Below are 14,757 nucleotides of genomic sequence, written 5' to 3'. Positions count from 1 at the left end.
GATCTGTGTTACACTATGTAATATTTATGTAACTTTTAATTAAAATTGTAATACTTTAGATTTTAATTTATATGACTCTGTGTCTGAAATGAGAAAGTACAACCATTATAGTCTCTAAAATACTTTGAATTAACTTTCACCAATCAGTCATTTTTGCTACGGTTATCATTCTGTGTTCTGCAAAAAATACATTTTGTCTCTCTGTTTCCTAGGTTCTTTTACCATTAGTTGATCAGTACTTTACAAATCACTGCTTGTACTTCCTGTCTTCTCCAACAAAAACACTCAGTAGCAGTGGATATGCATCAAACAAGGAAAAGGAAATGGTAGCAAGGTAAGTAGAAAATTAAGATACACACAAGAGGGTTCTATCTAAATAGTAAAAACTTTTAAAGGATAGTTCATATAGCTTGCTTTATGGATAGTTCAAAATCTCACTTCATCAGATACAATTTTTTAGCAGAATAGCAGATACTGAATAGCATTCCTTATTTTACTATTTTTTAATATATGTCTGAAGAATTAAATTACATATTACAATTTATTAATTACATGTATTATATATAAATAAAATGTATTATATATAAATAAAATTAAGTTTCTGCATCATTTCCATCACTTCCACTTGTAATGAAGTTTTTTTTATCCTTTTAGTATTCCTGTAGAAACAATGGTAAATATTCAAAAAATTTATGCATTATGAAGCTACACGTTTTTCAAAAAGTATTCTTGTTTAAAATAGATAGCACTGAATGTCTCTCTAGTGTCTTACGTTGTGCGTGATGACAACATATCTTTATGGATGCTAACAATCTTATAATGCCATAGCCAACAGCCTACTAACTAGCATTACTTCCTATTGACTTCATTGTATACTGAAGACAACCAATCATTTCGTATTGCTATGTACCATGTTATTACTTGCTCTTTGTAGTGTTATCCAGTATTCTTTGGTTTGACGTGAATTCAAAACCACAGAAGCTTGTCTACTTTCAGTTCAATTGCTAAACAGAGGACATGAAGTTTTGATACAATAAATTAGATTATTTTTCTAAGAGAAGAATGTAAAAAATTCAAACTTATTTGTGTTGTAGCTCTATAATAGAGGAAGGAGTGGGAAAAATCACTAAAATAGTTTGCACATTAATTTCATATGTATGGTTGTAAATAAACTTTTAAGAATGATAATAATATGTAAAAGGGGACAGTATGCATTTTCTGCATGTGAGCTTCAGAAGTAGGTTACAGACTTGAAGTTTTACACATTAAAATGTTAACAGCCTTGCAAAATGCAGTCATCTTGTGTGAAAGAATGTTCAGAAGATAACAGCTGTCATAGCTGTCATAGCCAGACTATGGCACAGACATGACTAGGAATATAAAACATGCTATTTAATGCAAGTGTTTTCTTCAGTAAAGGCAGAATGATTATAAGAATTTGAGGAAAATGTTTATAAAATCATTTAGATCTTTCTCACAATACAGTGTTACTTCTAATAGCAGTTCTCCATCATGTTAGCATCGTGTTCCAAGCTTATCTAAGCTGTTTTCATGCACTCTTGCTTTCAGCTATGATGCAACTGATATTCCACTAGCAGTGAAATAAATATTAAATACTAAGGAATAGAAAATCTATTAAGGGAAGATTTAGGTTGTGAACTCAGAATGGAATGGTAAAATTTAAATTGCTCGTATCTAGTTCTCAGGGAATAAAACAGCTTTTTAATGACTTTTATCCTCATTAATTGAGTTGTGTCTCTGATTCTTTTATTGTACAGTTAAAGAAAAATTTTTAAAATGTAGTCTTATATTTTTTTCATGGCTTTTATCACTAGCTTGTCATGTATGCTTCATAAACATTGACTCGAGTGTATGCACTTTATTTCTTCTCATGCTCATGGCTTGTTTTCTAGCTCAAAATGACATAAAATCAAACCAACACGAATAACTGAATTAGCAGTTGGCTGAAAATCTTTTTCTTAAGGAAAAATTTGAAGCTGAAGAGCATACTGGGGAGCAAGTTACTGAGAAACAGTAGTTTCAGAGTTTTGTCCTTCACCTATATAAATCCAGATAAATTGTTTTCTTGTGACTTTCTCTATATCTTTATTTACAATTAGATATTTTCTCATCAGAATACTTGTTAATTAGTTCATCTTGTAAAAATGAACTAATGAAAAGAATTGTGTTGTTATAAACTCTTTTCAGAAGTTTTATTTCAGCAAAATTTAAGCCAACTTTATAAGATAAAGAAAAGAATAATTTTCTGGGCCTAAAACTTCCTTACGGTGAATTTGTATATCAGATATTATGAAACAGGGCTATTTAGCAAGCAGGCTAACACTACAGATTTCATCACAAAAAAAGTTTTGCCCCTTGTGAAATGTCCTAAGTATGGAAAATCTGAGCTATTTTTGCAGGAAATTCTGTATTTCTTGCCATTATCCATGTGGCAGAAAGAACATTTATAATGCACCATTTACCATCTGTGAAAGCAGAGAACAATTCCAGTCTGTTATTTGGGGTTGAGGATTACTAACTGATTTGGAGTCTGGCCTTTAGTTTAAAAAGAATAGAATTAATGGCTTTGTGCTAGAATGTCCTTAGAGAATAGCACAAGGAGTTTTTTATCTTACCTTTGTATGTTTTCATGAAGCTTGGAACAAATGGAAGGACGATGAAGAGTTGACTGAGGCAAATATATGGTGCATATGCAAGATGGTATTGTTAGGAAATTCTTGGAATGTAGATCATTGGGAAGTCCTTAGAGATCTATCCTGGACCATTTTCATCTGTTCATTTTTGTTATTCCAGCTTGCCTGTTTCCTAAGGTTCTTCATTCCCATTACTGAACTATTGTTTGAAATTCTACTACTTCAAGTGTCAGAATTCACAAACAGCTTGTCGCTCATCTTCCCTCCTGTTTTTCAGTTGGATACACTGAGAAGACATCTGCTTCTGTCATCATTAGAATGATATCTAAAAGGAACAAAGTCAGGGATTCCCACCCTGCTCCTATGAACCTTTGTTATATGTCTGTGATGGAGTCTGACATAAAGGGCATCCAAAAGGAATACAGCCAGTCACACCCTAGGTAGATTTCAAGGCTTCTATAGAAAATATCAATTATATTCTTCTCTGAAACATTCAAGCAGTAGACTGTAGTTTAAGAGAGCTTTCATTTACATTCAGTTCAGACATTACTGAGTTTCTATTTTGGAAATTATTCTGAAGCCCAAAAGATGCGGCTACAGAGTGCTAATACATTTCCCCATTTCCACTATGAGCAAATAGTTCATAAGGGAGATAGCATCAAAACCATTAGTAAATGATTCAGTGAGCAACAGAACTGACAAAGTTTAGTTTCTGCTGGATTTGTTTTTCATTGTTGGTATCAGTTTCCAATCAAAGCTTATCCCACTGTTGGGTGATTTAAATGCTCTCACATTTAAATTGTAGATATCAGAAAATGTGAAAATACCAGGATGCAAGTTTTTAGGGGTAATTATGGATTCTCACTTGCTCTCTTCTGTCCTGTCCCATATTTCTGGAATTCAGTAATTTTTTTGACAACTGTACTGTACAGATTTAGTTTGAATCAACCATTTGACTCAGTTATTTTAGAAAACTCAATACAGAGGAGACAGTATCCTTTTAATTTACAATATCTTGCCTTTCATTCTTCTACAATCAACATATAAAGTTGAATATTTAGTATGTACTTAAGTAGGAATGTAATCTAATATTTTTTATTGCTGTTTTTTCCTCTCTTTTCAAGGTGTGCTACAGGTTATTTTCTGTGGGAGACTTTGTATTATAATCTTTAAACTGTTTTACTCTTAAGCTTTCTTACTTTAATTGTCAGTTTGTCAAATTTCTTTTGCTTTCCTTCACTCCACTGGACAGTACTGATCACTTTTCTTCAGTAAATACAGATTTTGAAAGTAAAGTTTATTTGCTTGTGGTTACATAAGTCCAAGCCTAGAACTGAACTTACTAGGCTCCATGCTTCCATTTATTTTCCAACATGCTTTTTTTTTTCCTAAATTATTCTTACAATTTATTTACTGTCATCTTCTTTATTTTTAGTTCTAGTTTTTATATAGCAGCTTCACATAACAGCGTTCCTAATATACTGCTTCACTGAGCTGTCAGGTATATTTTATGCAAGAGTACAAGATGGTCCTCCAGTAGCTGGTGAAGTGGCTCAGGTTTAGGAGGATGGAATTTTCATTTCATTTCGTTTAATATCAGTCTGTGAATGATCCTATGACTTCCCTAACATCACTCAGGTCAGATTTATAAAGCTAGAGAGATATTAAGTCTTTTGCAAAACGTCTTCATAAAGGCGTGTGAAAGAAGTTAGATGTCTAACATTAGAAGTTTAGAAATATCTCAGAATTCTTTTCCATTCTTAGTTGAGAAAATTAGCTATCAGTATTTTAAAGGAAGTACAGTTTTTTTCTTCCTATTTCAAAGATCACAATGACAATCTCTTGTTATTATTATTAAAAGAACACATCAGTTTCTGAGGAATGTTTGCTTTATTTTTATATTCTAATCTCATTTGCAAAGTATATCACAGACAATAAAAAAAGTCTGCCAAGCTGTCTTTAGTTTTAGAAGTTAAGGTAGCCCTTTATCTTAATTATCCTATTGTTTTGATAGATAAGTCAGACATACCAAGCTCCTGACATACTTTCTAGAAATCTATATTTCAGGATTAATCTTATAATGAGCAGTGGACAAACACAGTTGGCAAAATATTGGCAAAGAATACCTTCTCAAATTGTTTGAATTTCTTAGAAGAGTTGTAACATTAGTTTCCCACAAAATATGAAATAAGAAAATGCTGCTCAATTTTTTTTATCAAAATTTCTTACTCAGAAGTAAAGAATGACTCAACCACATATTACATAATTGTTGGAAACTTCTATAAGTAAATTTAATGCCTCAAGTCATTTCATAATTATAGAAGCTTAGAAAATTAGAGAATGCAGAAGCTTCTATGATTGTGCTGCTTAATGCAGTTATTTTACTGACTACTATCATCATGTGTGATTCTAAGTACACCTTCCACAAATCATATGTTTTTTCTTTCATATTCTTAGTATTCTCTAAACAAATCTTAATCTTTGTCTTGTCTTGCTGTTTTCTCTTCTTTTCTACTTTAGCCTGTTCTGCAAACTAGCTGCTCTTGTTAGACATAGGATCTCAATTTTTGGTAAGTTGTTAAGGAAGATCTTGATAAAGTTAAAAATTTGAAGAATATCCAACAGTTACTTCTAAAATCTCATGCTTTTGTTGTTGCTTCTTGTTTGCTTTTCAAGATTCATCATACACTACCTGATTTGATTTCCATCATCTGACTGTTGAATCTGATGGGTTAATTTCTTGTTAGGCTAGGGGGATGTCGGGAAATAAAAAATACCTGTTTCAAAGGTAATGGTAAGAAAACTAAGAAAAATGTAGACGCCACGAGATGCAAAGCTTGGAATACTGCAGAGTCAAGTGATAAAAATGAAACCGAAGTAGACTTTAATTACTCTTTTCACTCTTTTTATACAAGTACAAAAGTACAAAAAGTTTTGGAACCAGTTGTAACTCTCCATGCAGTGACATGGGGCAGGAGATGTATTCCATGTCTTATTTAGCTTGTATATTTTCAATAGTGACATTTGGGATCAGTAGACTCCAAATTTACATTCTCTGTGCTATTGTACTCTCACAGTCTCTCTCTCTCTCTCTCTCTCTCTCTCTCTCTCTCTCTCTCTCTCTCTCTCTCTCTCTCTCTCTCTCTCTCTCTCTCTCTCTCTCTCTAAACAGGTAGTGATTCTACAACAATGGTGAGCTGCCTGCACATCTTAGCTCAGTCTCTGGACACTCGGTAAGTTGTAAATTTTGATAATAATTATGAACTGTATAGACATAGCAGAGGTTTTCAAGGGCAGTTACATTTTTCCCTTGTTATTTTTCAGAACTGTTATGAAATCAGGATCTGAGCTAGTTAAAGCTGGGCTACGTGCTTTTTTTGAAAATGCAGCGGAAGATCTGGAAAAAACTTCAGAAAATCTTAAACTTGGAAAATTTACCCATTCACGAACACAAATCAAAGGTGTTTCACAGAATATCAATTATACTACAGTAGCGTTGCTACCTGTCTTGACGTCAATTTTTGAGCATATTTCACAGTATCATTTTGGAGTTGATTTACTTTGTAAGTACTTTATTTAATTTTGAAGTTTATTATGTTACAATAATACAAACATCTTTTTAACAATTAACAACTCAAGGTTCCCACAGAAGAAAAGTTTGCTTAATTTTGTTACATTTTCTTGCCTTATTAGATTGAAGGAGACAGCTTTCATTTTTATTCCTTGTGGTTTTGTTTCTGTATGTTGGAAAAACATTTTTTTCTTCATTATTTTATTTTCAAGTTTCCTTGATTTTTTTCTGTATTTTAGTTTTAAAATTCCTTGAGATGCAACAATATGTTGTTCCAAAGTTTTTTATATGTATTTAAGACCACAGCTCCAGACCTGAAGATGATTGAAAGGTGGAAAGCAATGAAAAAGCTTCAAGAAGGTGGGGAGGCTCTGGATCACATTCCTAGAGGTTACACTCATAGACTGCTGTGGTTTAGATTGAAATTATATTCTACAAATGTGATAATCTGCATAATCTGTAATTTTATTAACAAATATCTGCTGGCCTCTTGGCTTATTTGATAACCTGTCATTGTTTTTATATTTAGAAATTAGTGTTTAGCTGAATAAATGCTTATTATCTGCTTCTTATTTTTCTCTAGTGGGTGATGTACAAGTTTCATGTTACAGAATTCTTTGCAGCCTCTATTCACTTGGGACTGGGAAGAACATCTATGTTGAAAGGTATTGAGTGAAAAACTCAGCACGTGAAAATCTTTTTTTTTAATTAGGAACATATTCCTAATGTACTAAAGCAGTTTGAATGAAAAGTGAATCAGAAACAGTTTGAAAATGTTTAATATTCAATTTAGGTTTAATGTAGTTGCCTGTATCTTAGAGTTCAGTTCTACAAAAAGAAATGCTTGACTGAACAAAAGCTGAACAACTTCTCCTGCATATTGTGGTTTATCTGCAGGGTCTTTAGTTTAACCATAGTGAAAGCTAATTTTTTCCATGGCCCATTATTAAGCTTCCCAAAGTTTGGTTACTGCATGTTACTAGGCATGTTGCTGTCATAAGTAGGTCAAGTAATTAATGTCTGTCTCAAGTATTACTCTGAATAGAGTTCTCAGAATATGTGTCTAGATCATAAAATCCTTAGTGCAGGTAGAGCTTCTGAGAGCCTTTAACTTTACAAAGGAAACTCATTTACCAGTTACTTGCATTTTTTAAACTGTATTAAAATTTGAAAAATCTAGTGGCTATGATATGCTCGAAAACTGGGATTTTAGAACTTCTTCCATTAGAAGAAGCCTATATCCATAGGTACTGCTTCAAAAAAGGGGACCCTAACAGCTGGTCTGTCACAAGACAGAAGCAGATTTAACCACTGACCCTTCCTTATGCTTCTGAAAGCTTTTATTTAGGCACTCTACATGATCGTATAATCAAAAGTTTAAAATTCACAGACTCTGAGAGACACCAAGAAAATTCAGCTCTATAGTCCAGTTAGGAGAACATTTACCTACATTTGCCTAATAATGCTGGTCTTCACTTCCTTCTGTCCAGAGTTTATTTAGCAATTCTTTCATGCAAAATGCAAGGACTTTCTGCAGGACAATTCTTTCTCTCCACCTTGCATGCACGTTCCTCTGTGAAAAAGATATTCTCAGATATGTGCACACATTCAATCACACATTACAAAACTGGGCTCTTCTTTTTCCTTCTTGACTTCAAAATCTTAAATATGCTTTGACACAGATCTTGTGGGCAAGACAGGTATTGCCTCACTCCTACTGTAACTAGGAGTTAGGGTGATCATAGAATCATAGAATAACAAGGTTGGAAAGGACCTACAAGATTATCTAGTCCAACCGTCCTCCCACTACCATCGCTACCACAAGCTACTAAACCATATCTCATTTAGTAGCTTGTGGTAGCAATGGTAATGAGAGGACAGTGATCTCACAGGAATTAAAAGATTATTGTGTTTAAGTTGCTTTTAGATAGGAAGAGCTCACAGCACAGCCCTCTACTTCATTGGCCACAAACACAGGACAGTTGCATTAGATATGGGTGTAGAATCGTGCCAGTTGCCTTCTTAGAAGAGTCTCAGATCAGATATATCTCAGGAAATGCGTTAATCTCCTAAACTTTCACTAGACTTACTCAGAACCTTACAATAAGGTTGTAGGCAAATATCAGCGTCTAGGTGGGTCACAGGATTTCAAACACAGTGCTCAGTATTTCAATAAAACTGTGTGAGTTGTTGAGCTGACAAACTGTTACTGAAATTAAGCAGTGCTCAGCTTTAGGATCAAAATGCCATTTTTTCTTTAACTTCAGGTCAGATAACAAGGAATGTGTTTTTGAAATGAAAGAATCTTATAAGGCATATTATTCCTTCAAGTTGAATAATGCAGTGACTCGTTCCATTTGGTATATCTATATAAAAACATATGCTTACAAAAATTACTTTATGCTATTGTCCCTCAGAATATCTCTAGCTAAACAGCACTGCTAAGAATTTTCAGTTCTTATGGCTATTCCACACACACATACAAATATATATATATATATAAAATAAAGATGAAAAGTGTTGTATTTAAGCAATTTGTATATCACGTGTAACAAAATCTTGTATAAACGTTGCTCCAGAACTTCAGAATAATTTAGCTTCAGGTTTAAGCGAGTGTAAGTCCTCTGCTGAAAGGAACTAACTTATTTCTCAGGCACCCTCACCTATACATTTCCACCCCTTTCTCTTTTTTTTTTTTTCTAGTAAATAGTATTTATGCAGCTATATGATGATGATGTTTTGTTGTTGGTAGTGTGTCTTGGTTAGATTTATTTTTGTGCTGAGATTTATTTTCAGCTGGTTCATGTACCAGTAAATTTTGTTTATGTGAGACATAAAATTTTTCAAAATTGTCAAAATAATTTCTGTATTAGAATGATGAGCTATGTTAGCAATAAATGTTACAGCAGTTCTATAACATATGCTAGAAACAGGAAGCCTAGTGAAAGTCTTTTCTTCTCTAATAACTTTTAGTATCTGTCATATACAGGCAACGTCCTGCACTTGGTGAGTGCTTAGCATCTCTTGCAGCAGCCATTCCAGTAGCATTCCTTGAACCTTCTCTCAACCACTACAACCCATTGTCTGTCTTCAACACAAAAAGTGCAAGAGAAAGAGCAAGTGAGTACAATTCCTCAGTGGGAGAAGGACAGGAGGAAAGCTATTTACTCCTATCCAAACATTAGAAACAAGTAGTAATGATTATTTTTTTAGGAGAAAACTCCTATCGCTGCTATAAGATTACTCGCCATTTTAACCTTGCCCTGTTTTGTTAAGACTGTTAATATTCCCTTTCTTCTAGCAGATGTCTTTTTTTTTTTAATTTTTTGTGAACAGGAAAAATATCATTTCTGCTTAGTTGTCTTATCAGTACTCTAATGCAGTTCTACATAGGGAAGTTCTGACAGAATGTGACTCTGATTCCATGAAACCTTAAGGAACAGGTGTCTTTTTACACAATTTTTCTTCACATGCTTCTATTCCACTTAGTCTTGACAGATTTCAGTATCTATCTCAAGTGGGAAACAGATGTGTGCAGAGTTGGTAAACAAGCCATACTTGAGTTTTAATTTTACCCATAATCTTAAACTGTTAGCTATTTTACTCAAAACTGGTTTGTATGCTGAAATAGAGCACAACTGTTATTTGTACTTTGGATTTAAACATAAATGAATGCAGATGTCCCCCCTGTGTTTTGTTAATTAACCTTTTCGTATTCTATATTCTACCCTTTCCTTTTCTGCTTGCAGTTTTAGGTATGCCTGATACAGTAGAGGAGATGTGTCCAGAGATCCCTCAGCTAGATGGACTAATAAAGGAAATTAATAATTTAGCAGAGTCTGGAGCAAGGTATACTGAAATGCCTCATGTAATTGAGGTTATCTTACCCATGCTGTGCAATTATTTGTCCTACTGGTGGGAACGAGGGTCTGAGAGCGTTCCTGAAAGTGCTGGGCCTTGCTGTACGATGATAACATCTGAGCATCTGAGCATCATTCTGGGAAATATTCTGAAAATCATTAACAACAATCTGGGAATAGATGAAGCATCTTGGATGAAAAGAATTGCAGGTACTGTCAATATTTCTAAAGAGTATTTGTATTCAATAATATGTAGTTACTGAATTACAATTTACCATATTGCCCCATTATATAATATTTTTTAAAATAAAAAATAGAAGGATGGTTAGGTAAAAAGCAGATAAGGAACAATAAGAACTCTTATTTTTTTAAAGATTAATATTAATTTTTACGTATGCACTATAGTAAGAAGAGAGAGTGTAATTCTTGCAAAAATTTTTTACTCTAGTGAGCTACATTATATTAGCATTTTAGCTTGCTTTAGTCAAAGAAGGAACTTTTTTGTGTACGTTTTAAACTTTGTATGGAACCATTCGCCCCACCCTCTCCCCCTCCCCCCAAGAAAACAAAAGCAACAACAACAACAAAATACCTTTTTTATTGAGAATTCTTTGTCTTAATCTCAATTATATTGAGGCTTTGACCAGGTTAGAGATATGTGACTTGCCAAAACAATGGTAGTTAAATTGCCCTGGTAGCCAAAATTACCCTGGGGTGCACCACATCAAGCACAGCACTGTTAGTTGAGGGATTATCCTAGTCTGCTCTGTGCTGGTGCAGCACTGTGTGCAGTTTGGGACACCACAATATATGAAGTACTCAAGGCTAGTAGAGAGCATCCAAAAGAAGGCTACAAAGATGATGAAGGGCCTGGAAGCAAGGTGTATGAGGATCAGATGAGGTCTCTTGGTTTGTTCAGCTCAAAGAAGGCCAAAGGGAACCCTCTTAACAGTCTTACAGCTTCTTTATGAGGGGAGCAAAGAGGCATCGGATCTCTGATCTGATCTCAGGGATCTATGATTCTGTGACGGTGACAGAGAATAGCGTGAAGCTACATCTGGGGAGAATCAGGTTGGTGTTAGAAAAATGTTCTTCATCAGAAAGTAATCAAGCACTGGAACAGGCTTCCAAGGGCAGTGGTCATGGCACAAAGCCTGATGGAGTTCAAGAATGATTTGAACAACACCCACAGAAAGTATTTTGGGGAAGGGAGGAGGGGGGAAAGCGGAGAGGGGACACGCATACAGTCAGGAGTTGGACATGATTATCCCTTCCAAATTAAGATATTCTATGATTCTGTGACATCATTCTGAATTCCCAGTAACTGGCTTTTAATCTCTCAGTACACATGTTTGAGAAAGCTGTATTCATAATTTAATTAATAGTTTAACTGTGCTTTACAAATACATGGAGCACTATATATTTTCTGTAACTACAGAGGATTCAAATTAATACAATTGGAAGTATCAACTGTATATTAATCATAAGATCAAATATATTTTTATGTATAGTTTATGCTCAACCTATCATCAGCAAAGCCAGACCTGATCTGCTGAAAACTCACTTTATTCCAACACTGGAGAAATTGAAGAAGAAAGCTATAAAGATTGTGATGGAAGAGGAGCAACTGAGAGCAGACAGTAAAAGTGACACTCAAGAAGCTGAGTTACTTATTCTCGATGAGTTTGCTGTCCTCTGTAGAGACCTCTATGCCTTCTATCCAATGCTGATACGTTATGTAGACAACAACAGGTAAACTAATAATTGAACCAACAATTAAACAACTCAATGTTAATACACAAGAGTATGCCTCTCAGAAACAAAAGCATGGCTAAAATTCTTAAACAACAAAGGGGCAAAAAGTTATTTTGCTTCAATTAAATCACTGTATTTATAGATAATGCCACAAAGACATTCTTCTTTTGTGCGTGTCTTTTTTTAAGAAGGTGATAAAAGCATCTGGATAATACTGCCTTTGGGCTGACTAGAAGATTTTCTACTCAACAATTTACTTAAAGGTTATTCTATGTCTACGCTTTCTCTCTTCTTTGCCCCAGAACATGCCCCCAAGATTCTGTTCAGAAAAGTACCTGAAATATCTGTATTATCTAAGTATCTACAGCATCTTAATACTATCCTTAACAACGCTGTTCTAAAGTACACAATCAGTATTCACTTACATTTTTCTAGGTGCTAGTACATAACAGGATAGTTAGGAGCATTATTAATTACAGGCTTGTTCATTCATGCTGTGAACCAATTTTCACTAAAAATTATTTAGTAATTCTAGATGAACTAAACTTTACTAATTCAGACCTTGTTGGCAAGGGAACACTTAATTTTTAAAAACACAGACTTCACTTGGCTGTCTGGAAACCAAGCAACAGAGTTGGATGAGGATGGACTTAATGAGGATATTATAATGTAATAATTCCTGTCATGGAGGCTGAAAGATGCCCATGTATTTATGGACACATTAGTGCTCTTTAACTTAGAGAGTGCTGCATCTGTTAGTTAACTTGCCCATGTTCTCTGAGCATCTGTGTGCAAGCAGATCCAGAATGAACTTTTGTTAGTTTGTGGAGTAGAAACAAAAAACATTAAAGCAGACACTCCTTAGAGTTCTATCCACTCATTCAAATCCTTTAACTCTTCATCTTCACCCCATTTTGGTGTTATTTTTTCAATCATCACAAAGTTTTGATTAAAAAGAAAAGTTTTAGTATGAAATGGAAAAAAAAAAAAAAAGGAAAAAAAAAAGAAGAAGAGAAATACTCAGAGTTTTCAGCAAGGTTTGTTTTCTAGTTCTGTTCATATGATGCACAAAGCTGTGTTGTCACCAGGGGGAGGTTGGCAGGCAAAAATAAGTATCTAAGACCTAGGGTTTTTGTTGGAAATTAGTTAAGCTGCCAATAAAAATGATCTCTGTGGCTGTGGGAATGGAAAATTGAAGTGATTGTTGTTCAGTTCTATGATTAACTACATAAAAGTGACCCAATCTCTTAAACAGAGCAATATCTATTATTAAGATCGTCATTTTAAACTTCTTAATTTTATTTTCTTTCAGAGCCAACTGGCTAAAGAAACCAGACGCAGATTCTGATGAACTGTTTCGAATGGTAGCTGAAGTTTTTATCCTGTGGTGCAAATCACATGTAAGATAAGATGTATTCTTTTCTCCCCAATTCATTATATCCTTAAATCTAAATGAAGTACATGTGGATGAAAGGAATTGGTAGTTATTTGTTTATTTGTTTATTTATAGAATTTCAAAAGAGAAGAACAAAATTTTGTCATTCAGAATGAAATCAACAATTTGGCATTTTTAACAGGAGATACCAAAAGCAAGATGTCTAAAGTAAGTCAATAACAATTTTTGGATCAATTCAGTTTTTCACCATACACTGAATGTGTTAGAAGTCTATAAAAATCTGCTTAGATTGCTGCTTCTCGGCTGATGGAAGAAGCGAAAAATAGTGTTACTTATTGATGACAGAATTGGACACAGATATGCACAATACAGGTTAAGTGTCTTACAGTTATTTATTAAATATCTGATACATTTTCAAAGACAGAAGATTAGAACATAGAAATTGATTTGAAGTAGATACACATATAAGAGAACACAGGTTGTAATATAGGTCATTGGTCCATTAAAAAAATAAAAACAGAATATTTTGTAAAATAAGTGAAGAACTATTGACTGCCTGAACTTTTTCTTGTGAATTTCAGTATTGTTCTATCAGCTCTGATGGGAGGAGTGCTGTATTTGCATATAAGTATTCACACATACGGGGTGCCATACGTGCACTGATTTTCTTGTTTCTTATTAATGACCACATTCATTTCTTTTTTACTCATTTTCAATACGATAAGATGCTGACATGATGATGGGAAAATGCGTTTGTTACCTTCATAATAGAGAAAATGTCAAGGTAAAAAGTGTCTCTGACATTAGCTGAGGAAGACTACCTCACTCATAACAAGATTCACAAGTCAGTTGAAAACTAATTCCAAATTAGTATTGGTAACCATAGCGAAGAACCTTTTATTTTATTCATATTTATAATGTGCTTAAAGAAATCCTCTTATGAAAGTATTCCAGAGAAGGAGTAAGTTGTATTGTTTTGTATTTCTGTATATTTTGATTCTGTATGTAACTTCGTTAACACATAAGTCCAACTTTATATAATACAGAGCCAGAAAAAAAGTCTAATTGAATTTTTAAAAATTCTCTTGGAAGTTTTTCTCTTTGCTTCTTTTCTACATTTTGAAACCCAGTTCAGGCAAACATTGAAAAATTTACAACTAAACAGATCTTCTTCTCATTGTTAGATCACAAATGACACTAAACAGCAGCTCTCAAACTATGTAGAGAATTCTGTATTTGGAGCAAACATTTAATTCATTTTCTTATTTTCAAGATACAGCTCCAAGGAACTGTGAGATAGAATTGAGGTATCTGTCTAATCCTCATTAGAGAGGCTAGTAGGCAAATTCCAGGCTATGTGATGTTAATCACATGCTAACACCAAACTGTAATATGGCACTTAAGTATACATATAATACATGTATTTTGACATTTTTATGTTAGAATTGGTCGAGGAGATAAAAATGAGATGTAACTTTTAAATTTCAGTTCATTCTAAATTAGAATCAGATAATTAATATT

General features: G+C 33.7%; 1 protein-coding gene across 16 annotated transcripts in view; it reads left to right on the top strand.

Annotated features, from left to right (window-relative positions):
• The window catches only part of RYR3 (ryanodine receptor 3), a 202,157-nt gene that overhangs the window by 142,215 nt on the left and 45,185 nt on the right, over positions 1–14,757 (top strand). For all 16 annotated transcript variants that reach the window (XM_090141242.1, XM_090141245.1, XM_090141240.1 and 13 more), the window contains 10 exons: positions 213–334; positions 5,175–5,224; positions 5,827–5,887; positions 5,979–6,217; positions 6,809–6,890; positions 9,215–9,345; positions 9,975–10,295; positions 11,597–11,837; positions 13,153–13,240; positions 13,351–13,443. In XM_090141242.1, the coding sequence (XP_089997368.1) occupies positions 213–334; positions 5,175–5,224; positions 5,827–5,887; positions 5,979–6,217; positions 6,809–6,890; positions 9,215–9,345; positions 9,975–10,295; positions 11,597–11,837; positions 13,153–13,240; positions 13,351–13,443 (1,428 nt within the window). The remainder of the gene's footprint in view (positions 1–212; positions 335–5,174; positions 5,225–5,826; positions 5,888–5,978; positions 6,218–6,808; positions 6,891–9,214; positions 9,346–9,974; positions 10,296–11,596; positions 11,838–13,152; positions 13,241–13,350; positions 13,444–14,757) is intronic.

The sequence above is a fragment of the Phasianus colchicus genome, chromosome 5 (genome assembly GCF_987193195.1).
Source record: "Phasianus colchicus chromosome 5, bPhaCol1.hap1.1, whole genome shotgun sequence".
Classification (NCBI taxonomy): domain Eukaryota; kingdom Metazoa; phylum Chordata; class Aves; order Galliformes; family Phasianidae; genus Phasianus; species Phasianus colchicus.
Note: the sequence above shows the minus strand (reverse complement) of the source record. Positions and strands in the feature narration are given on the sequence as shown.